The following is a 24,227-nucleotide window of genomic DNA, read 5'->3' on the forward strand; positions in this document are numbered from 1 at the left end:
GTCCAAATGGTTTAAGTCTTATTCTCCCAAAAGATTATGCCAATTTGTAACCAATAAACATGGCTCACAGACCTATGGCAAATTCAGCAGAGTGATATATTTACTTAAATATTTACCTATATATTTGAAGGGTTCAGGAGTTTATTCTACTCCATTGGTTCTATGATGCAGGTTTTTAACACAAGCTGATATCTAATGGAATGCAAATAGCAAAAGAAAAGCCATTGATATTCAAAATTTGCTACCTGAAATTTTATATATTATATTATAATTTTATTTCTTTTATGTCTTGGGCTCTTGCCCAACAGGGCATCATCTTCAGACTGACCAAGGTGCAAGTCATACCTTTGTCTAGATCATTGATAAAGATATTATACAGGACTTGGTGAGTCCTGGGAAACATCACTTCTGACTGGCTACAAGATATTTTATATCTTGTCGATTGAGTGGATTTTGGGATTTGGGGAAGAGGTGTATATAATTATCAAATTATCTGCTGTAGGGAGTTTATGGAACTTTACTCTCTGCTTTTGATGTAAGAGATGCCTAAAATTCCTAAAAATGCTACTGAACACCTGCCCTTTCATGTTCTTCTCTAAGTCAGTATCAAAGAGGTAATTAAGAATGGATTTTATACATGGTATCAGGCACATAGGTAGTCTAATACCAGCCTCTTGGAAAGCTGCGATTGATAAATATTCTTTTCATCATTTCAGATCTATTTATATTAGTTAATTTCATCTATTTCACTTTGAGGGGAGCACTGAATAGGTTGGCAAGAATTAGGAAAGCAGATAGAGCTAAAGGTAAAAATGTCTAAATGGGCAGTAAGTACACAGCATTGTGTGCTTGTAGTCCTAGTGTTGTCGTCCTTTTTGAGTGAATCCTAAGCTTTTGTTTACGGGGGAGTCCATTGGCTTTCTGGGCCACCTGGGCATATGCTGGCCCATGTTCAGCTGGCTGTCAACCAGCATTCCCAGCTCCTTTTCTGCTAGGCAGCTTTCCACACTATTTTCCCCCAGCCTGTGGAGCTGCCTGGACTCACAGGACCTGGCACTTGGCCTTGTTGAACCTCTTATCACTGACCTTAGCCCACTAATCCAGCCTGTCCAGGTACCTATGAAGAGCCTTCCTACCCTCAAGTAGGAAATCAAAGCTCTTGCCCAACAGGTCATCATCTTCAGACTGACCAAAGTGCAAGTCATACCTTTGTCCTGGTCATCGATAGAGATATACAGGACTTGATGAGTCCTGGGAAACACCACTTCTGACTGGCTACTAACTGGATCCACTGACCACCACTCCCTAGGCCCAGCCGCCTGTCCAGAGCAGGTTAAAAACCTGGCCAGTTTATTAGCCAGCAAAGGGTGCACCTGTCCAAGCCATGAACAGATAGTTTCCCCAGGAGAATGCAGTGTTAAAGGCTATAGTAAAGACCTTAGAGGTCTTTTCCAACCTTACCAATAAGGATTCTACAGAAGTCTGGGTATATATTATCCTCATTTACTAAGTGGGTCATCTTATCATAGAAGGAGTTTAGGTGTCAAGGACCAAGGAGTCAGGCAGGATCTGTCTTTATGAAAGTCTTGCAGGCATTGCCTGATCCACTGGTGCTCTTGTATGTGCCATGTGGTGGCACTGAAGATCGTCTCCATGACCTTCCCACTTGGATTTTAAAAATATTCAATTCTGATAACTGAATTCAGTTTCATTTACAGCGCTTCTTGGTAACAATTTTTTATGCTTTTTTAAAGTACACATGGAAGAAAGACTAACATTATATTTATTTATCTTTCTTGGTTATCTGTCATTGCATGCTTAGAAATAAATTGCCTGCACTGTCTAATAAAGACTAGAAAGCTGAATTAGAACCATTTTCTTTACTGATGTGGTAATGCAAGAAAATGGGATAGTCCATCTAATGTCTTAAACCTACTCATCTAAATCACTAACCTTTCACTAAAAATATTTCTATGATAAAAACAGAGCTTGAGTGTTACAACACTGCACTAATGTACGTATGTTCTTTCTTTCCTTGCATGTGTTACAGAAACAAGATATACTTAATCAAGTAAGTAATGGTAATTTTTGTTTTCTTTATGCATAGATGCAGTATATTTTATTTTGTAGGCTTCCATTGAGATGTTCTTATTACTAATTACTGCATGTGGCTATTCTTTCAGATAGTAGAGTAATACTTAAATCTGAAACCAGAATGCATTCCTTTTCTGCTGGCAGAATTTTTCACTGTGTGAATTTCATTTTTGTCATTCACAGTACATAATTTTACTAACATTAATTGAGTTGAATATGAGAAATAAGGTAAGAGCAAGTAATTGACTTGTTCCATACTTGTCACAGAAATTTTGCTTTACTGTGAGATCTCATAACGGTCTGTATTATTTTGAAATTATAAGAACACATCTCAGGAAAAAATCTTAAATACTGATTTCTGAACCATATAATACCATTCATATGTAGAAGGATTAAAATTGCAGATTTAATCATTATGCTGTGCTTTAAGCAGTTGTGACTTTACAGCAAAGACAAATGGTTAAAATGCTGATTGTCAATCCAAGAAGCTACACCTGTAAACTTCAGTAGCCTAAAACCAGGAATAAAAGTAAAATGGGGAAAAAAAGAAAAGAAGGAGGAAAAAAAAAAAAAAAAAAAAGGAAAGGGAAGAAGGACTAATCAAATGGACTAGTTTTTTAAGTGACCTAGTTATTCTTTCTTTGTAACACAAAGGTGTTAAAAAGCTCCAGCTCTGCTGCTCTGGGAAGAGGCAGCCCAGAACATGAGAACAATGAGAAAGTCAAGAGAGTGAAAGGATCAGTCTTGTAGGAACCCCTCACTTTCTGGGGTCAGAGGCCAGTTGAGCTTTTGGAGATGCAAGAGCAGAACTCCCCATTCACAACAGGACTTCAGATGACAGCGTTATTTATTTTTTTTAATAAGCTGACAAAGTGACTTCAGAGGGTCCTGAAAGAGGTTTCAACATTAAAGCAGTGTGTCTGTGACCAATCTTGAGTGTAATCTCATCAGTATTTAGCTAATTATTTTTGTCAGATGAGTAGGTAAATGATAATAGAATCGACAAACTAAATGACATTTGGGAATTAATATCACACTGGTATAGCCTGATGATGTAATGGACTATAGTAAATGGAATGAGATGAACGTGTGCAGAGTAGAGTGTAGTGTACCCCGGTGCAACTGGCATTGTCAGATAAATTGACATGTATGTAGATGAGATGAATAAGATGAATGCAAAGTATCATTGTGGTTTAGTCATGAAGAAGAAAAGGATGTTACTGGGATGTTGTAATAGTGTTCCTGTGGCCATGGCAGTCTGGAAAGAAGACAAAACTTGTAAAAAGAGCTAGTGTCATAGGCTCATTGATGTAAGTGGAAAAGTAGTTAAAATTTCAAGCACATAGATATATGGTTTGAAAGGGTATTTTGTATTCTTTGCCTCAGCTTTGTGTTCTTTGATGTTACAGAAAATATTAAATTACTGTAAAGATTTTGCCATATTATTATATATGAAGTGAAGTATTTCTACTACGGATAGGAAGATTGAATTTTCTATAAAAAAGGTACTGCAGAAGTCACATCTTTCTACTTTTGTCCAAATGATGGGATGACGTGAACTCAAATTGGAACTAATTTGCAGAAGGTTAGTAGGATGTGCAGAATTATAGCATATATAATGTAGGAGAAGCCTGTCCCTCACATGTAAGAAGTTTAAGTTGAATCTTTTTAGCTACAAAAGAAGAGAATGTACCAGCTTGTATGTATCACCAGAAATAAACTCTAGGTTTCATACACTGGGTACTCTGTTTTTCTGGCTCCATGGGCAAAATTTCTAGGGAAAGCTTTCTGCATACCTAGAGAGTTGGGAAGCCTGCCAGACAGAGATGTTGGCAGTCTGGCTGTGAGCCTGCTTTCTGTGGAGTGTGTTGAGGGCATTGAGGTGTAAAATATTTCAGATAGTCAATTTCTGCTGCAAAACTGTTCCATTTTGAACATATTTATTATCTTTATTGGTCTCTATCTCCTTTTGTCAGTCTGTGCTACCAGTGCTAATCTTCCTCTTTGATATCCTCCTTTCCTTTTGATACACTTCTCTGCCTTAAGAACTTATTTTTATCCTTTTTTTCCTTTACACTATTGTATTGCACAGTGCCTTGTTTGAACTTCATGAGACTATTACGACTTTGATTTATATGTCACTTGTTAAAAAAGACAACTTAAAGAGCTTTAGACAGACTATGTAATTATGATGGGTTTTGTGTTTTTTGTTTTTTTGTTTTTCATTATGAAGAACAATATATTATGTTTTGTGTTTTTTATTGTGTTGCCTTCAGCTATGCTTGATTCACCTGCATGGTAGCATCTAGATGATGTTTATGAAACTGCACGGGAAAACAAAATATAACAAAAATAATTTCAGTCATGATTTATTGCAGGAATTAATCAACAAATGGAAATGTCCTGAACTCTTCTTGTGCAGTAGAGATACTGATATATATATATGAATGTATACATGTATAATTGAGCAGATGCCGCTGCTCAAATCCTTTTAATTCTTTCTAAGCTATACTTTTAAATACTTGTGAGGAAAAAGTCAAACTTAAGTCAATTACTATAGCTCCACTTTTACTACAATCTATACATTTACTTAGTATATGTTTACATAGTTAGTGGATGTAACTTGTTGACAAATGGAACAGGACATTTTAAACTTTTCTCTACTGGTTATGGTATTATTCCAAGTGAAGGTTCCAGTTAGGCTCAGATTGTGTTAAACCTCAGCAAACCATTCATTCAGGAAGTGAAAGTTTATTAATTTGTATTCTTTAAAACTTTAGAGAGGGGGGGATGAACAATAACAGGTAACATGACATTGTCATCTATTGCTTTTCTTACTAAAACGTCGCAGCAAGTATTTTTTAAAAATGTAGCTGAAATAACCTCCACAAATTTGCAATGCACAGACGGAGTCAGTACAGGTAAAATATGTGAGAATACCATTGCCATAGAATATGCGTAGATAATTTTTTTCTTAAGTACATTATGGAAATATCAATTCAGACACAATTGTCCATGAGTAGGTTTTTACAATCTTCATGTGTAGATAAATTGTTTATTTCAACCAGATCTTTTTGCCATAACTGACATTTTTCAGAGATTCATTAATTCTGCTTTTTTTATTTGTCTTTTGTCTGAACCATGCCACCTACCCCATTTTTCCTGACCAGTTCTTCTGGGACGGAATGCAAACTATCTACTTGTCACTTTGATATGTAATAATTTCAAGCAGACTCTGAATGATAATCTTCTAAAAGAGCCTTCTAAAAGTATGTGATTTATCACCCTTCTTAAAAAAAACCCCCCACCTTTGTGTAGTAAGTGTAGCATATTTAGTAAAAGTTAAGTATTAAATACAAGTACTTATTTGTGTAGTACTTAAGGATGTACGAACTTCTTCACATATAGAACTATGTATTAAGGAAAACCTGCTGATAAAAAAGTGTTAGTTTTTTTTTTTTAACCTGCATGTGAGATTGGGATGAGGCTGGAGTAACTGGTGAATACATTCCAGACTTATTTTGGTAATTAGTATCAATTTACTTTAATGACATGAGAATGTTATGCTTAAAATCTAATTATTGCATAAAAACAGAGTTTTCCCATTTCCACTTTAGATGCTTTGTTGAGCTTACTTCTTTGAACAGCTGGGGAAAAATTTTGGCAGTAATTTGTGTCTGTGCATTGGTAATATCCAAATATTATTTGTCCATATGGAGTATTTGCTAGGAACAGTCTGTGAGAGCATGTGGGGTTTTAAAATTTTTTTTGCACTTTCATAACAGTAGATATGAATTTGAATGCTGATATAGCTAAGAAATAGTTTTATTTGGTTAGCAGAATTATCAAAATTAATTATGTAAAAATTGTTTTAAATGGAATGCTTAGATCAGAAAATGCTAAGAACTTTGAATTTAAACCAAATTTTACCCTGATGCAAAAGCCAGTCTTCATGAGGCATTCCAAATTTGATTTAAATTTCTGCCCTATGAACATTTTAAATACATCTTAAAAACAAAGAACTTTTGTATTCTCATGTAATTCATGGGATTTACCTTTTTAATCCTCTGTATATAGTATCTCTACTTTTTTTCTGCATCTTTTGGCAATGTCAGGTTTTGAAATGTGATAATCAATGAATCTCCAAGACTTTGACTTTTGTGGGAATGCTTTAACACTGGTATTCACAGCTAATCATGTAATTGTCACCAATGCACCCACTTTAGTGTTTCCCATTGTTTTCATGTGTGAATCAAGGCCCTGTAATATCTACTCTTATTCAACAGTTCATTTTTCACATATTGGGTCAATATAAGTAGTTTGAAAAGAAATAATCAGTTAAAGGAATTTACCCAACCCCAGAAAAATAACCCGGAGCAAGTACTGTCAGTAGATGAAAGCTTATTATATTTTTGGCACCATATGGAGATCAGACAACATAATTTAAAAAGTAGTTAATTGAAAATTATATTTCAACATAATTCTCTTTCCATTATCTGTGAAATGTTCTTTTTAATAAATAAAAACCATATGTCATGGAAGTCTCTTGAAATGAATGGTTTCTCTTTTTTTCTTTTCTCTCTTACATTCTGTTTTTCAGGATGCTGAAAATAGTGGTTTATGTTGAAATATTTTGTACAAATCTAAAAGAAGAAAAGACCAAAGAGAATGTGGTATTTTAAAAGACTTTATGGGTGGAGATTAATTTCAAACACTAGATCATGTCTTGTTCCCATTTGTGTGGCCAGCGTGGTGGGGCAGAATAAAAGGAGTACTATTCTATCCCTCCCTGCCCTGCTCCATCCACAATGGCTACTCTTTTGTCAAGAGACTATTAATTTTTGCTGTGTTGTAGAGGGATACAGCTTCCTTCCCTTCTTTCAACATACCACACAGAACAACTGGTTGTTGTATTTACACCAGCTAGGAAAATGCAGGAGACAGTAAGACCTCTCTATTGTAGTTGTTAGGATAAGTCTTGAGTCAAAAGCTTCCATTTTCTTAATAAATTTTTGTTTCTCTTCAAATGTAATAGTACGGTAGGAGTAAAATACTATGTAGCAAAGTTAAAAAACTTCTATATAAAAAATTGCAAAAATTTCCTTGTATATATCCTATTTTTTACTGAGGAACCATGTTTTCTGTATTCTCAGCATTGGGATATACTGACATTTGATGTCTATATCTTGTAGAGTTCTGTGTGTTGGCACAACATACACATAAATGCATAAATCTTCAAAATATGCGTACTTGGATTTTTCTTCATCTTACATATCTGTGTTTACTATCAGAAAAGCGAATTATAAAACTGAACAGCTTATCTGCTCTAGGAGAGAGGACAAAGTCAAATACAGACAGCGTTTGTAGGTGGAGTTCAGCCTCTTCCTCTCTGTTGCTCAAGGTGTTAGGAACCATTCTGCTGTTTGGGATGGTATCAGGCATTTTAAGGAACCTCCATTGCCTTTTGTAGCCATAATCAGGAGATAAAGACCTGTGGTTTTAGCTGAGTGTTGGCCTATATATGTCTGATACAAAACTAGAAGAAACCTGAAATTGTCTGCTCTTTGGCCAAGCAAAATCATAACTGTTACTCGGTAACCAGTCCTTCAATTCCTTTTCTTCCCTGAGACTGAGACTCACCCTCTGTGAAGTAGCACTAAATTAGTGTAATGTGCGTATCAGTGAGTGCTTGAGATGAAACAGAACTCTTATCACAGTAATTGGAGATTTTTTTTTTAAGCATATTAAGCATAGGCTGATACGCATTTCTTTTTCCTTGGAGTCCCTCATATTTTGCTTATCTGGGATTCAAAAGAAACTGAAGTGTGAGGAAGCAAGAGCTTTGCTTTATGGCATTGGTGTGGAGTAGAAAGACAAGACGCATTCTGTAGTGATGTTAGTAAGGTAAAAAGCATCTTATCACATATCTGGAGGTATTGCAAAGAAATCCACACATGGTCATGATACTATGGAAAATACTGGTTGCTTTAATGTCATGTTTGTAGTATTTTGTGCAGTAATAGAAGCATAAACTAGGCTGCTTTTTAAACTATGAATGAAGTGAGATTTTTAGTGCATCTAAAAACCCAAACTATTTTTAATGGTTTTGTTTGTTCATAGTTGTGAATTCTTTATTCAAAGTAATCATTGTCATCCTGGAAGCTCTCTTGAAATATGTAGTTTATCCCGAAAACTTTATTTAGTCAGTTTCCAAGTCTTTAATTTCTTTGTGACTTCCACTTCTTTAAAGTTCATGTTCTTTAGTAATTATGTTTTTCTAGTTCAATGACTGCCATTTGTTCATATGTGTCTTGTTTTAAGTGTGCTTGATGTTCCTTCATGCCATTTTGTGTAGTATCTTTAAGAAGGATAAACTAGTGTTCAGATTCAGGGAAAAATGGTATCAGATAATAGTTTGGGCAGGAAGATCATCTCGTTCCAAGACCCTCTGCCATGGGCATGGAGACCTTCTGCTAGTCCAGGTTGCTCAGAGCCCTTGAAAACTGCCAGGGATGGGGCATCCACAACTCCTGTGGGCAACCTGTTCCAGTGCCTCGCCATCCTCACTATAAAGAACTTCCTAATATCTATCCTGAACCTACCCTTGTTCAGTTTAAAGCCATTACACCTTGTCCTCTCTGTACCTGCCCTTGTAAAAAAGTCCCTCACCAGCTTTCTCATCACCCCCCTTTAGGGACTGAAAGGTGCCCAAAATGTTCTCTTCTCCTGAACAACCCCAACTCTCAACCTGTCTTCTTAGGAGAGGTTTTCTGAGATATAGAAGGACAACAACAGGCCAGGATAAAGAATTTTCTACATAATTCGCTTTTTAAATGCATTGTTATAGAAAAATAGGTAAATATATCAGAATGCTTGTGAGCTGTTAAAGAGTTTGCCAGGAGCTTTAAGCTGCTGGGATAGAAGGAGCTACAGTGTTCTGAGGATGTACTTTTAGATCTTATCTCAGTTCTTCCACTGAGTGCAGATTGTTCTTTATATCTCAAAGAACACCTCCTTTTGTCTGCTCCATCACCATTTTCCTTAAGAGTATCAGGCAACTGCTCAAAATAGGTTGCCTAGAGATGTGGTTGGAATCTCTGATTCTGAATCTGGGGTCTGCAACTCAATTCCAGCCTTCTTCCCCAACTCATACACAGTTGCCCACTGGTGCCTCCTTGGTAGCCAAGCTGCAATGGAGATAGGGTTGTAGACAAGTTTGGAAGAAAGACTGATAATTCCCACTTGTGCTTGCTTGCCCCAGATGTCACCTCCTCACCTACTCAGTCTGTACACAAATGGTATTTTCTCTCTCTCTCTTTCCAGATTTCTATTTTAAGAAAAAATAGGTGCTATATGGTTATTATCTTTTGCAGTTGTCACTTTTTATCCATATAGATAGTGTTGCTTTAGTTTTATTTATTCATATTTTAAAATATGTGTAAGGCATAACAGAGTTCTGTGATAAACTTTTACTGTATTTTATTATTCTAAGAATAGTATTATGAGGATAATTCTTTGCCTAATGATTTTTGTTTCACCCAGGATCTTAAAGGGCTAGTTGAGTGAAGGAATTTTCTCCAAAGTAGTGGGAGTTGGCAGAGCAAATCCTAATTGTGTGTAACTTCCTTGTAAAGTGAAGGATGCCATAAGCCATAATGTTCAGAAAAATTTCCACCACAAAACATTGGTTGGGTATGGGTTCTTTACCAAGAACAATTCAGTTTAAACTATGGATCTGGATGAATCTCTTTATATTTGCTCACTCAGACATCGTGGCAGGAATGTTATCACCGTATATGGAAATAAACAGATTAGTCTGCTTTGTTTCATTGTAATGAAAACTTCTTCTGTTTTTATTATAAGGAAGTAATCGTTTTTTGCACTGATGGAATGTTTTGTATGTAATCTTTTCATGGCATTTACATTAGAAATCCCAAAGCTGTTAGATCTTTTGGGCTAATGCATACATCCAAAAATTTAATCGTAAAATATATGCAGGATGTGAGATGACATGTTATAGTCCCAGAGACATTGAGGTACCTCACTGAGCAGTCCATAATTGCTGTTTGCTGCTTCGTTTAGCATTAGTATATGATAGTGTGGATGAATATATATTTATATATATGAAATACATATATTTGTTCTGTATCTTCTAGCATAGGTGTAGGTCCTGGATGGATTATTTCCTCTCCGAGTAAAGACAGCATCCAACTCTGGTATGGCAATTTTAAAAAGAAAAGAAATAAAATCTTGTCTCATCTATTTTCTATAAAATTTACCTAAGCATCTTGAATTTTTCCATGTGTCCAGAAGTACCGCCTTAACACTTGAAACATTTTTGCATCTTTTTTGATACCCCTCTGTGAGTACAGGTTCAGATCACCTCATTCATAGGAGTTTATCAGTAATTTGTTCAGTCAGATTTTTGCAAATAAATATTTAATAATATTTTTTGCACAGACATACAGAAACTTCATTTTTGCCTTTACTGACGCTTCAGCTCTTTCCTGATATTTTGATGCTCTTTAGAGACGTTTGAATTTCCTTAGGCGAATGGGAAATCAGCCAAGGTGATTCCCACTGGTGAGTTGTCTTTACCAAGAGATTTTTTTTTTCCTCACAAGAGGAAAAAACTGTCACTTTTTCTCTGCTTTCAGAAGGAAGTGATGGTCTCAGTTGTACTTAGTGCATAGCACATTTCTTTTTTTTTGGTGGATGATTTTATTTTTCTGTGAATATGTATAGTGAGAGTCTTCTTTTCTGTGGTCAGTCAGTGACTCAGATGTCATTATAAACTTTAGTCTCTTTCTTCTTTATCTGTTTGGAAGGAGCTTAGAGAGGAAAAAAAAAACAACCCTAACCTAATACTTATGGATTAAATGCTTGTTGGAAGTTTAGGGCTAGGATTAATTTTGAAATTTTGTGGATGGTTAATTAAATATTATTGATTTTCCTTAACAATTTATCATGTAGGAAAAGGTGCTCATTTTTAATTTCCCTGTGCACTGAGTCATAGTGAGTCCAGTTCCATGTTTGCTTTTAGAAAAGATAAAAATTGTTTAATGGTTTAAATATTTTATTTGCTAAAAATGTTTTTAAAGTTAAATTTATTCAATGTTGCCCACATCTTATGTCCCTTCCCCTTTTCTCCAAGATGAATATACAATTTTTAGAGGTTTTTTTCCTTAATTTCGGGTGTTTGGAGACATCGATAAAATCTATAAGTAGGAAATAACTACTTCTCAAATGATAATAAAATTAATTTTATATTAATTTGATGGTTTAAATTAACTGAACTCTTTGGTGGTTTTGAGTGTGTACTGATCTAGAGTTATACCAAAATTTTTCATTACCAAATGAAGTTTCATTACCCAGTAATACAGAGGTCTTCTTTCATGAACTTTCTTTTTGTAAAACATAAGAAAAGGAGCTCTAAGAAACTTGGTGAATCAGTTTGACATATAAAAATAGAAGTTCAGTTTTATATGATTAGTATAAACCCCTTTATTTTTCTGTTACCTGCAGGCAAGGATTTTGGTACCCTTTTTATTAGAGTCAAAACTAAAATTGCACAGATTTTTTTTCTTTTAGATTGCCTCAGAAGATTTAGGCCAAATTATTTGAAAATTCTTTCATATTTTTCTGATTCAACTGTGTCCTATTTTTTGTCTATTATGTTGAAAATTTTCCTGAAATCCCTAAACTTGTGATCATAGTCTTCCTATGCCCTGATAGTCTCTTGTGAAATGGAATAATTAATTAATGTGCCAGGCTAATTGTTGTCAGTTTGGTACATCCTCTCACACTCTCATCCCCTCACTTGTGAAACGTCATGGAAAATGCTTTCTGAAATGTTAAATCCTTCTTTCTCAGGTTCATTTATATTCAGCTGGAGCTTCTGGAAGGCAAGCAACTGTTGAAAATTAAGCAATTACTCTGCATACTTAAGAAAACCATATCCACCATTATGGTTTATAAATTATTCTGATGTTATTGATCTGAACTTTTAATTAATGTTTGAGGATTCATTAACATAAATAAATTATTTTCAAACTATATCAAAATTCTCTGAAAATTTCATCTGAGAAATTCTGATAATGACAGTGAGATTTAAAAGGAAGATCGAGTTGGAAAATATTAAGGTGGAAATTTACTGTTCTCTGCTTTCCTTCTTTTTTTTTGTCTGTTTACCAAAACATTGTGCAATGCATTTGAAAAAAGTCCGGGGTTTGGGGGAAATGCTGGTAATTAAAGGAAGGGTACTTACTTGCTGCAGCATTTCCCTATTTCACAAGGGTAAAGTTCCATGAGGAAAAAGAAAAATAGTCTATAATTGCAGAACAGAGAAATTACTATAATATTGTGTGTTGTTTTGTCCATTGTGAAAGTAGTTTTAAATTAAGCTGAGCAAATATTTTGCATCTTTACGTGCTCTGTTCTAAATGAACCATACTCAATACTTAAACCTCTGCTTACTGAGAACGCTCTAACACCTCTGTGTCTTCTATAGCGCTCCTCTCAGGATTTCTTTTAGGAAATTCTTCCATTTTTCTGTAGTCATGTAGTAAGTTATGTGTATTACAGTGAGAGAGAAATGATAGAGAAGGCACTGAAAGCAATTTAAAAGTGAGTCTGTTTTTGGAAGATCACCCTTTTTCATTGGGAAGATTTTGGAAGAGCACCCTTTTACACTGGAAAGCTTGATGGATGATCCAGACTACTCCTAGGTCTGCCATAGACTATCTTTGTTCTCTTATTTACTGTATATATATACACATTTACAAAACCAAAAATCTAGTAATGACGGTACCATTTTAGAGCTCAGTTATAATAGGATAATCTAGTATGTTAGGTCCTCTAGAATGTTTTTCAGCCATGCCATATTAGAATCCCAGATTTTGGGGTTTTAGGCAAGAACCTAATCACAGGGTTCTACTCAGAGATCTCCCCTAGGCAGAATTGGTTTTATGCATTCTTTGAATACAACATGTGATTTTGCACCTGCATTTTTGGTCTTTCTAAACATTTCTGATGTGTAATCAAGTAATTTGCCATCTCATGACTAACTTTCATTTTAATTTGAAAGTGTATGGATGTACAACATCTGAACTCTGGTTGTATGAATATTGCTGCTTTCCTGGGGGAATGCAGGTCACAGTATATAGTATCCTCTATGTTAGAACAGAGGATAAAGCAGTTTCAGCTGAAGAAATCTGGCAGTAGAACAACTGCACACTTTCTTTTGTCCTTTGCTGAGCCATGCTGATTGTTGGAAGTCAGTATACCAAGTATAATAAATGGACACGGCAAGCCAGGTCATGTGTTAGGTTAGTATCTCTTGTCATTTCTAGCAGTTTGGAACATGTGTTGGAGGATATTGGCTTAAATGATAGTCTGACCATCTTTACAAAATATTGAAAAGTTTGAACATCTTTGAGAAAGAGGGTCTTCAGGAAGAAAGAAGTACATAATTTCAACCTTAATTATTTATCCAGTTCTCTACGCAGGTATAATTCTGAACCATTAAGTGAAAAAAATAAGTAGCATTAGGGATTTAGTTACTGCTGGCCACTTGCAGAATCAACGCCACTCAGGCAGCAGCTTAAAAATCTAAGGAGGCTATAAACTCAAGGAATATTTTTGCAATGTGTACATAAAATCTGCAGACAAGGTAAATAAAGAAAAGATTAATGTAATGTAAACATATTTACATCTATAAACCTTCATTTAAATGGGATTATAATTTTGGTTTAGTTTCCGTTTTCACTTAGCTGGGTTTTTTTGTGTGTATGATTTAGTGAGATAGCTAAGACGCATTTCATTAATGCACAATTTAACAAAGCAATTTCACATTGTTAAAGTCAGTTGATTTAGTGATTAATGTATTTGTTACGCTTGCAGATAAAAAAATGTGTTTATATAGTGTATGTTAGTGTAACTAATTACTGATTTACTTGGATGCTGATACAAATCCTTTTGCTATTGTGATTCATAGTTTATAAACAGTGAATTAAATGTCAGCGGCTTTATTAGAGAGAAAAAATGTAAAGTTTTTAGCACAAATGAAACAGTGTATGATTTGCCAGAGTAAAAGAGCGTGGCTGAAACTGATTAGATAAAGATAGTGAGTCCATGTCCAAGGTGTTTATTTCCATTTTACTCCCATCTTGAGCATTGTAAACAATTTTTTTTTCAGTCTCTGCTATTTTTGTCTTCAAGAGGTGAGTTTTATTGGTTTCACTGCACTTCTTCTCAAATGAGGTGTTTTGTATTAGAAGCTCAGCAGAGATACCTTCTCGCTTATCTTGCTTTCCTAATAATTATGACTTGCACAAGAGTAGCCAGATTCTGCAATTTGTGTGTTGTTGGTCCCCCAGAAAGATGATGATACACATTTAAAACATTACTCTTCTGTAGTTAGGTCTTGATCTTAATGGAAAACACCTTATTTAACCTCCACATAAAATTTCAATATTTCATAAATACATTAAAAAAGTAAAAGTCAAAGAAGTCAGGGGAAGAGAAGTCTCTGCTTCTTAGTGTTAAAATTATATTAAAATAATAGCTAAAATTATTTATACCGTGACTCAGATTCCAAATTCACTGGGGCCTTTGAAAATTCAGTTTCTATTTTCTTTTTTCTGGCATGGCTTCAAGCTGATTCTTGGTAGTCTTTTCTCTCCTTCCACGCTCACTGCAATGAATTATGGACTTGCACTATGGACTGTTCTATGGAGAAATGGAGTATTCCTGAAGCATAGGGAAATTTCTCAAAGTCGGTTTTGTGGCACCATGTGGATTTATCCCTTAATTATTTAACAATGTCAAATTGCTGTTCTGTTTGATCTATAAAGAAACAGTATGTGTTATCAGATTATTAATTGATAAGCTGTTTTAAAATCACAAATGTAATGATGAATATGCAAGTGGGTCATTATGTTTCAGAATACCTTTATCTTCATTCTCCATTAGCAGGATAAAATGGAATCATAATGCTTTGCTGTGATCCCATTGCAGCCTACACCTTCCTTGAGGGGCAGGTGCTGATATTTCCCTGGTGACCAGCAACAGGACATGAGGAAATAGAATGAAGTTGCATCAGGGGAAATTCAGATCAGACATCAGGAAAAGGCTCTTCACTGGGAGGGTGGTGGATCAGTGGAAAAGGCTTTCCCAGAGCATGTCTTCAGAGGTCAGGGAGTATGTGGATGATGCTCTTAGTCATATGGTTTAGTTTCAGGTAGTCCTGTGAGGAGCAGGGAGTTGAACTCAATGATCCTTATGTGTTCCTTCCCACTTGAGATAATCTATGATTAGTTTTATTACTTAAAACAGACAATGCTATTTTAACAGAAAAAAATCATTATTGGAGTTTTATTAAATCCGCTCTTACCTTGCTGGCAAAAGCAAAACCAAATGAGGCTAAATAACAGATGTATTGGATCAACAACTTTTGTTTTTTCCCCTCTAAGTAATGCTGCGTGTCCAAGCACTCTCATTTGACTCTTTGAGACTACCTGAGACAGGGTGATCAGTAAGTCTTTGACAAACACCAACAAAGCATGTTGCCGTGTAAGAAAAGACAGGAGGCCTTCAATTCCCTGAATTAGGCATCCAAAAATCACCTGCTTTTTGTCTTCCTAATTATAGGAAAAGCTAAGACATGCTAAGTACATCCCTAGGAGCTCTGTAGGCGCCTTTGGATGCTAATCAAGAAATTTGAGAGCATGGAAGTGGATTTCACAGTCCTGATATAAGTGCTCTGAATATACTCTGGACTTTCTTACACAGTGCTCTGAGGTATTACAGGAATACTGTGAATTTTCAAAGAAATACTTTATTCAGTAATCACTTTCAAGAATAGGTGTGCCAGTCTATATCATCAGAAATCAATATATTCCAATAGAGTCCAAAGCTTCTGTCAACAGAATATTATTTGATGAATTAGTGTGATTTCTTTTTTTACAAAACATTCAAAAGATTTTATTCTTTTTTTCTTCCCCTTCACTGTAGACAATTGATTTAGAGGGGTTCAAGCTTTTCATGAAGACTTTTCTGGAGGCAGAGTTACCAGATGATTTCGTTGAACACCTTTTTACTTCATTTAAAAATAAAATCTCTCACTGCAGCCCGTTAATAAAAAACAAACCACAGCACCTTTCTGGAGGTAAGTAATAAAATCAGTAATACAGGAGCTAAAAGCTCCCTCATCTTGTTGTTTTACTTCTAATAGCTGTAAATATATGGGATTCTTAACTACATGTTGAGGGATTTTTGTTCTGGTATTTGTGAAATTAAAGAAACTAACTCAACCATAATAGGAAATACTATGAAAAGGAATGGAAATTCGATGATTTTATGTTTGTAGTTCACAATAGTGATGCAGCTGAGACACCAAGTGGACATTCTTTGTCATGTTAATGCTAATCAGATTGCTATGGTTACATGATCTTACTGCCTACTCTCCTATATAAACACTTAAAAACCTTCAGGCTTCATGCAGGAGGCTCCTGCTGGTGCTCAACCATTTCTGTCCCAGTTGCTGCTCTTTTCTCTTACCTGTCTAGGTGTGCTCCTGTTGTTAATCCTACATACTTAGCAGCTACTGATAATCTAAATGTTGGGTGTTAGTACAGCACTAAAAGTGATTTTGATTTCAGAGGGCACAGCTAAATTCTGCCCGATATAGGCTGTACTCAGGTTTCTTCAATTCCACTGTAGTTCTAGTTGATATATTTTATTCCTATGTGTAGTAAAATTATAATTATGATAATTATTATGACATCATTATTAAGGATGGTGCTGTTATTACGGTTTAAACTGTATGTTAAGTTTCTTACTCTATTGTTGCCTTATAGAATTTTTTTCTCCTACACTAACTTTTCCATGTTTATAATGAGTTTTTATCTTTTCTGTTACTAATGTCTTTAGAAATAATATAATGTAATACCAGTTTAGGAAGCTTCCATATGGTTTTAGCATAATACCAGAAGGACTGGTTGATAAATAGTTATAGCCAAAACATGTTCAGAGAGGCAGTTCTGTTCACCTCATGCAAGAATTATTTGGGCTGGAAAATATACTGGGTTTATATTGTACTTCAATTTCATGGTTTATACCATGTTTCATCCTGATAATTTGTAACTTTTAAAGCGAAAATAACTGTGCATTGGTACACTTTGATGTGCAAATGGGAACATTGGAAACACTTATTTTTGGGTATCTAGTAATTTTTAAATGTTACCAATAGGGGAAAAAAAAGCTGACTGTACTGGAAAATAACTTTGTCAGAAATATTTGACATTCTTCTGGAAAACGGAAGGGTAAGTGAGAGCTAGAGAAAATGACAAGGAAAGTAGCAGGGTTCATCAGTCTGTCAGGTATGTGCTTGTTTTACTCTTAGTCTCTTTTGATCCACTCATGTCTGTTTATAAACTGTATTTTCAGTTAAGGTGTCTGAAGAGAGATGGAAACAGATGCCAGGTAAGCAGCAGGACTAGAAGTCATCTGTAAGTGAGTACATTGCAGCCAACCCTTCCCACCTCTGTTTAAGAAGTAATAATTTAACCTGTACCTTGCAGAAGATGATTAGTTAAAAGATATCTAAAAATTTGTATTTCTTTTCATTTGGATTTCAGCAAATCTTTTTTTTGAGAAGAGTTATCCCAGATTTTATAATCCTTTTTATTCTGTGAATGTGATTTACATAAAACTGGAAAATGAACTATTTGTGTAAGTTGTGTGATTAAACTAGCACTTAACTGAATAAAATATTAAAATATCTGAATTTTAATGACACTTAACTGACATGCAAGCTCATTAAATAGAAAATTGGCTTACAAAATATTTTTGTTCATTTAATATTTACTTTTAGTGTTTATTATTTGCCTGAAACCGTGAAAATGAAATTTGTTCTAGGATACAGTTTTGCATACCACCTTGCTCTTTTTTACCTTATTTTATTGTTTGAACATGTATGTCTCATAAAATGTAGGCATACCTTTTAAAATGTAGGCTTTTGAAGGATAATCCGGATTTTAGTTTTTCAAGCTAAATTTAGGGAGTATCTCTGTCATTGAGAAATGTAACAAACTTGTAAAGAAAGTTTTCTTACTCCTTTCTCTGTGTTCTGCTGTTCTTCCCATTTTGGCCCATTTTTGTCCTGCAGATTCCAACAATATCATCAGGACTGGTCATACTAATGTTGTACTGAAACAAAAAGTTTGACAATTTTGAAACTTTAATTCCAAATGGTGCACTGGAACTGATATTAATTACAATGTCTGAGCAATTATTATGACTGTTATTTAAATCCAAAATTTATTTTCTCAGTAGTCTGTAACTGAGACTTCCATGTTCTAAATATGTGCTGCGCAGACACACATCTGGCTGTGTTTTTGGGATAACAATACATGTGGATATTAGAAGAGTTTTCGTTGACACTAAAACATCGTCAATTAGTGTAGTTGTTGTCAATCTAGAAATCGGATGAAGCTTCTACAGGCACAAGGAAGTAGATGCAGACTTGGGCAGAGATTGTTTTTAATACTTAGCATCTAGTATGGTAGAACAAAAGTATTCACCAAATTGTTCTGTAGTCAAATGAAATCAGATCAGCACAAATTAAAAAAAGGTTATGCCATTCCTGTAATTCGGTGGTGTTTTTTTTCTGGATAGTTTATTTTAATTCTACCTTTGCTGGATAAACTATGAACATGAACTGTTTAAAACTATAAATTAAGAAGAAATATGAGAGTCACATAAAAAAAAAAAAAAAAGATGAACGCATGCAAGAGTTATGTTTTCATTTTCTGCTTATTTTGTTTGTTCAGACTAACAAAGGCTATGGGTTATTTCCAGGTCTGAGACTTAACAAGGGTACCTCTACATCCAGACCTCCTACTCCTGCCAACTCACATTTACCAGACATGATACAGCTGAAGGATATTGTTTGCTATTTGTCACTGCTAGAAAGAGGAAGACCTGAAGACAAGCTAGAATGTATGTTCTTTTTTAATTTTAAATTTTTATTTCCATAAGTCATCAAATATTCTGATTCTGAATTTTAGAACCAGTTTTGAGCAGATGGATTATAAAAATACGGTTCTAGGTAACCCTTATTGCAGAAATGATTTTTTATTCTTGCTAATGATGAGATTTTAAACCTAAATGTGGTCTGGCTAGTATTTACTCTAATGGGGAGTAAGGATTGTACGTTTTGTAGTTACAATAATGCTCTCTACACTGTTATCTCTTGATTAGTATCAGATCTGAGAAAAACAAAGTATACTGAGTATACTTGGAGATCTATAGATGGGGTAAATAACCTGCATTAAACATCCTAATTCAAAGAAAGAAGAGTTGCTAATACAGGCTGCGGGCTCTAAACTATTACCGAATACTGAAAAGCCAAGAATGATCCAAGTCTGCATCACTATTGGGAAGGAATGTTTGACACAGGAAGTTAGAAATTACTTTTATGGGTTTTTTGTTTGTTTGTTTTTAATTAGGAGCCTGGGTCATTAAAGGTGCAACACCATGACCTATTAAAAAAAAAAAAAACAAACCAAAAAAACAACACAACAAAAACAACCCTGTGAATTTGATCTATAAATCAGAGAAAAAAAAACACGAACAAACAAGCAAAACCTGTTTCCTTCTTGTGGTATTTCAGAAGCCAGTTTTTCACGCAGCTAAACAGACCAATCGTATAGTCCTTACTGGGATGCAATGTACTTCAATATACGTAATTGTTTTGTTGTAAGATCTGTGGGATCAGACGCTCATATGGAAAGTAAATATTCAGTATGATAAGATGTGCAAACAGTAGGCTGCTTCTGCCAGAACAAGAAATTCATTACTAGGTTGCATGTTGCTGAAGTACCTTGATGTTTTGTTACCTGTCGGCTTTGTAGTGCCAGGTCACAGCAAATCCCCCAAATTTGGTAATACCGTTTTGGTATGATTAAAATCTGAGAATGTGTGTGTGAGTGTGCATTCAGAACACAGGCACAGAAAAACTGAGATCTGAGGACTGAATTTAACTTACAGCGTAGTAACTGCTGCATGGTAGCAAGTTATGCAAGCCAGAGCTCTGAGAAGCTCAGTGCAACAGACCGTAGCATGAGATGGAGATCAGTTGCCTCTCCTGGTATCAGGAGCTGGTACAATGGAAAGGACGAGGAGAGGAGCAGGTGATAATTACAGTATGGGGATTTTCCATTAACTTTCTGCAGTAGGAGCTGTATGGGCAAGAGACTGTTCTGTATGATTTGGGAGCGAGAGAGCATGATCTAATGTGTGTATGGTACTTAAATATTTTGTATATTCAAGGTCAGTTATGCTTGCTACATATAATTCTGGGTATGGTTGTTTTATGGTTTATTTTCTTCTTTGTCATATATGACAGATTTTTGCTTTTTAGTATCTAAATTTCACCTTATACTGCACCACTGTATGAAGACTTTTCTGTTGATTTCAGTTGAATTCTCATTATAAATTAATGGGATAATTTAAATCTTTTTCTGAATTTGAAAACCGTAGGTACTGTGGCTGTAATGTAAATTATAAGTTTGTAGCAATGAAGGGAAAAAAAGAAAAATGGTTTGTTCTGGAGTTGCCAACATTAATATTAATACCAAGTTCAAATAGTTTTTTTTTTTTTCAGGTGACAAAAATTAGAAGAAATGAGTCATAGCTAACTTAATTCAGGACAAGTAGAATATGAAAGTGGTACTTTCAATTAAAATTTTATATAGGCTGGAGGATAAATTACACTAAGAGAAAATAATGTTGCATCTTTGGATCTATATCATCTACAGATTTTCACAGATTTATAAATATTCCAGAAGATAAATGGATTTTCTAATCTATTCAGAGTGTAGAGATCTTGCATAATGTGAACCTCACCTGTTTGGAATGCTCAGCATATCTATTATTCATAATCTATGTATGACCTGAATATAAAGAAAATCCCAAGCATTCCTCAGAGATACATTAAGAGAACATAAGTCATCTTTTTAAGGTTAAATTGCCATCTAGAAATAGAAATTGAATGCCCAGTCAGTGTAATCAAGTAGTGGGATGGGAAAAGAAAGATGAAAATTGGACTTGGGCTCTGTAGTTTGCATCAGAAGTCCTGTTTGGTTGTTTTTATCATGTTCTTGGTTCGATTTTGTTGTTTTGTTTTTGTTTTTTTTACCTCCTAGAGTGTGTAAATCACGAGCATGAATATTTAGGTGTGTATGAATAGAAAAGAGATTGCATGCCACACCAGTAGCATAGTTTTCAGATTCTAGCCAGGAGCACATATTGAGCCTTTTTACTACCCTATACGTATGTAATTGGAAATACTTTGTTTCTACAAAGGTGAAACAGTTACAATTATTCTATTTTCTGGTTTTAAACAACTGATTAGAACTACTGATTCCCATTAAAGGAAAAAAGCACTACTGCTCTGGAGCGGGTAAAGGTCACAGAGATGCTAAAACTTGCTGTAAAACATTCTCTCAACTAGTGTCTAAGAATCACAGAGGAGGAGGAAGGAGAGCCAAATGATTTTAACGTTACCATTGAATGGTTCAGTGATTCATCCCTATGGAAACTGTAAATAGTACCTTTGCCAGACAATATTAGCTGTCAAGCTCTGAGAAGCTTTGATGGAAGGCGTACTAGCTGGCAGTACCAATCTCTGGTGGCTTTTGGCATTAACTGTTGTTTTACACGGAAACATTTTTGCTGTGGTAACTCTAGGGAAAGAAGGATACTTTGATAGGTTTTCTTAACCTGTAACCTGCTGAATCATGGGCCTTTGTTGCGTGAAATAGTGTACAACTGTAAATATCATCAATTTTGTATTACAGCTCTTAAGAGCAGTGCAAGGTATATAGCAAAAATTGCTGAAGTGGTAGAAAGGTATAGTGCCTACCTTTTTTCCACACAGTTAGATGATCAACTCATTCCCAAGATGGAAGATATAAGCAAAACAAGCCAATACATGTAACAGTGAATATGTTTTGCTTTAAGTCTAAAAATGATTGAATTCTTTCTGAACTTTACTCTCTAATTGCCAAGAATTTCCTCACTTCTCATTATATTGTTTCCTGAAAATTATGGTAAGCTTTGTGTGTGAAATTTATTGGACTGTAACAGCATCTGCTATGGATCCAGTGTGGTAGGATTCCTCAGTGTTAAATAGGTCGTATGTTCCATTTCCAGAGACATCTGATTAGACAACAGATTACTTGTGTTTTGCTCTTTGTGAAGGGATTACATTGTCCTGGGACCACCTCTACATGGGCTGACTTCTTCATACCTAAAAAACAGGTGTAGGGGGAAAAAAAAAATATGCTTTTGAAGAGTATGGTGGATATTTGGATTTCAGAGCTCTGACAAACTGTCCATGAAAGTAGGGACAAAGAGTGGCCTCTTTGTAGAGTGGGCAAATTTGTAGACTTCTGGATTCCATTTTTAGTCCTCTAACAGTATTCCTATGAATGCTTTATGCCTGGCTGCTTCCAAATACCTTGGTACTGGTGCATGTAGCTCTTCTTTTGACTGGGATCAAGTAATGATACAATCTTGAAAGTATATATTTTTTCTGGATATATATTTATATACCAAAATATACCTTTTTGTCTGTGGGATTCCCCAGAATGTTGGGAATACATTTTGAAATTGGTGAAGCAAGTATGGTCCTGGAAGAAGTCATGCTGGCAGTTTGTGATGAATGTTTATTGTTAGATTTGGCTGATTAGATATTTAAAATATTAATCCCGTGTTTCATTTAGTTGGTCAGAAAATAATCTCTATCACTATTGAATAGTGATAGCTGCAGCCAAGGAGAGTAGCATTGTAATTTAAGCAGGCTTATCAACGTTTGTGACTAATTGTGTGTTATCCTCTGTTTGGTGAGGTCACAGCAAAGGGCCTTTTGGTAGTAGTCACCATGAAGACAGATCATCTCTAGAGGGAAGCAAAATCAAGTTCACAGACCAAATTAGCTGTTAAGGTGGTGGTGTGGAAAGGTGCAGTTGCACTCTCTGGCTAATATATCTCGTTGAGGCACTGTGGCAGGATAGTTGCTCAGTGAGCCTCTCACGTAATCCATCTTGTTTGCTGAGTCTACAGCTAGTCTGATCATTAAACAAAAATGTTAATATTTGTTCTTTCTTTGGAACTCAGGCTTAGTTGTTTTGTGTTTTGGTTTGGAGTTGTTTTTTTATGAAGAAGAGATGTATTTGTTGTGTGTTCTAACTGAGTTTCCTTCTCCCCTTGTTTTCTTTTCAGTTATGTTTCGGTTGTATGATACAGATGGGAATGGATACCTGGATAGTTCGGTAATGTTTTTTATGTATTGCGTTGTAAGAGTATGTCAACATGGTACAACTTTACAAAACTACATTAATTCAAATCAAGTTTATATTTATCCTGAATTATTAGAAGCAATATAAAATATAGTCGATAAGAATTTGATTCATTTGAGTTTTCTTTTCCATTGAGGTATGCTTCTTCTACAACTGGATGAATTTTCAGTTGCTAACACTGCTATCATGGAATCTTATTCTATAGTCTTCTGATTTTTAATGATATTATGTATGGATCACATTAATACGATTCCAATAGTTCTAGTATGCTGTTAGGAGATGTGTATGAAAGCATCATTTGTGAAGATTTCATTAAAAAGGGTAAAGTGTGAGAGTCACACAGTGGATTTATGTGGAGAGATGTCATAACTTCCGTGTAATTATTAAGAATGGAGGAGCAATATTAAGGGCAAAGTTTTAAGGAGTAGCCTAGCCAAATGTTTGAAGAAAAGTCAGAGATATAGAAATAATTTTAAAAGATGTTCCTATTTTTTTCTGATAGTTAACAGAAACAAGTGTTTTATTAGCAGTATTCTTTTTTTTTTTTCCTTTTTTTTCCCTACCTTTTTTGTATCTACTGGAAGCAAGACAGCATAGAGTGAATTTTTAAGGAAGAGGAGGTGATTTCCATAAGTTACGGGGAAATAGGGAAGCAAAATTATATATGTGTATAAAGTAAAAATGACACTGTAATTTTAGGCAATACCAAGTTGAGTTAAATGCCTGGATACAAATGAGAATTTAGAATGGTCCTAGATAAGCATTTGA

General features: G+C 34.9%; 1 protein-coding gene across 10 annotated transcripts in view; it reads left to right on the plus strand.

Moving 5' to 3' along the window:
- Positions 1-24,227, plus strand: part of DGKB (diacylglycerol kinase beta) — a 382,225-nt gene that overhangs the window by 110,997 nt on the left and 247,001 nt on the right. For 7 of the 10 annotated variants that reach the window (XM_040076701.2, XM_040076658.2, XM_040076666.2 and 4 more), the window contains exons 4-8: positions 2,051-2,071; positions 16,108-16,261; positions 17,542-17,577; positions 18,955-19,095; positions 23,383-23,432. In XM_040076701.2, the coding sequence (XP_039932635.1) occupies positions 2,051-2,071; positions 16,108-16,261; positions 17,542-17,577; positions 18,955-19,095; positions 23,383-23,432 (402 nt within the window). The remainder of the gene's footprint in view (positions 1-2,050; positions 2,072-16,107; positions 16,262-17,541; positions 17,578-18,954; positions 19,096-23,382; positions 23,433-24,227) is intronic. The other 3 variants (XM_040076703.2, XM_040076720.2, XM_040076728.2) reach the window with 1 other exon arrangement.

Source organism: Hirundo rustica, chromosome 1 (assembly GCF_015227805.2).
Source record: "Hirundo rustica isolate bHirRus1 chromosome 1, bHirRus1.pri.v3, whole genome shotgun sequence".
In the NCBI taxonomy this organism is placed as follows: Eukaryota; Metazoa; Chordata; class Aves; order Passeriformes; family Hirundinidae; genus Hirundo; species Hirundo rustica.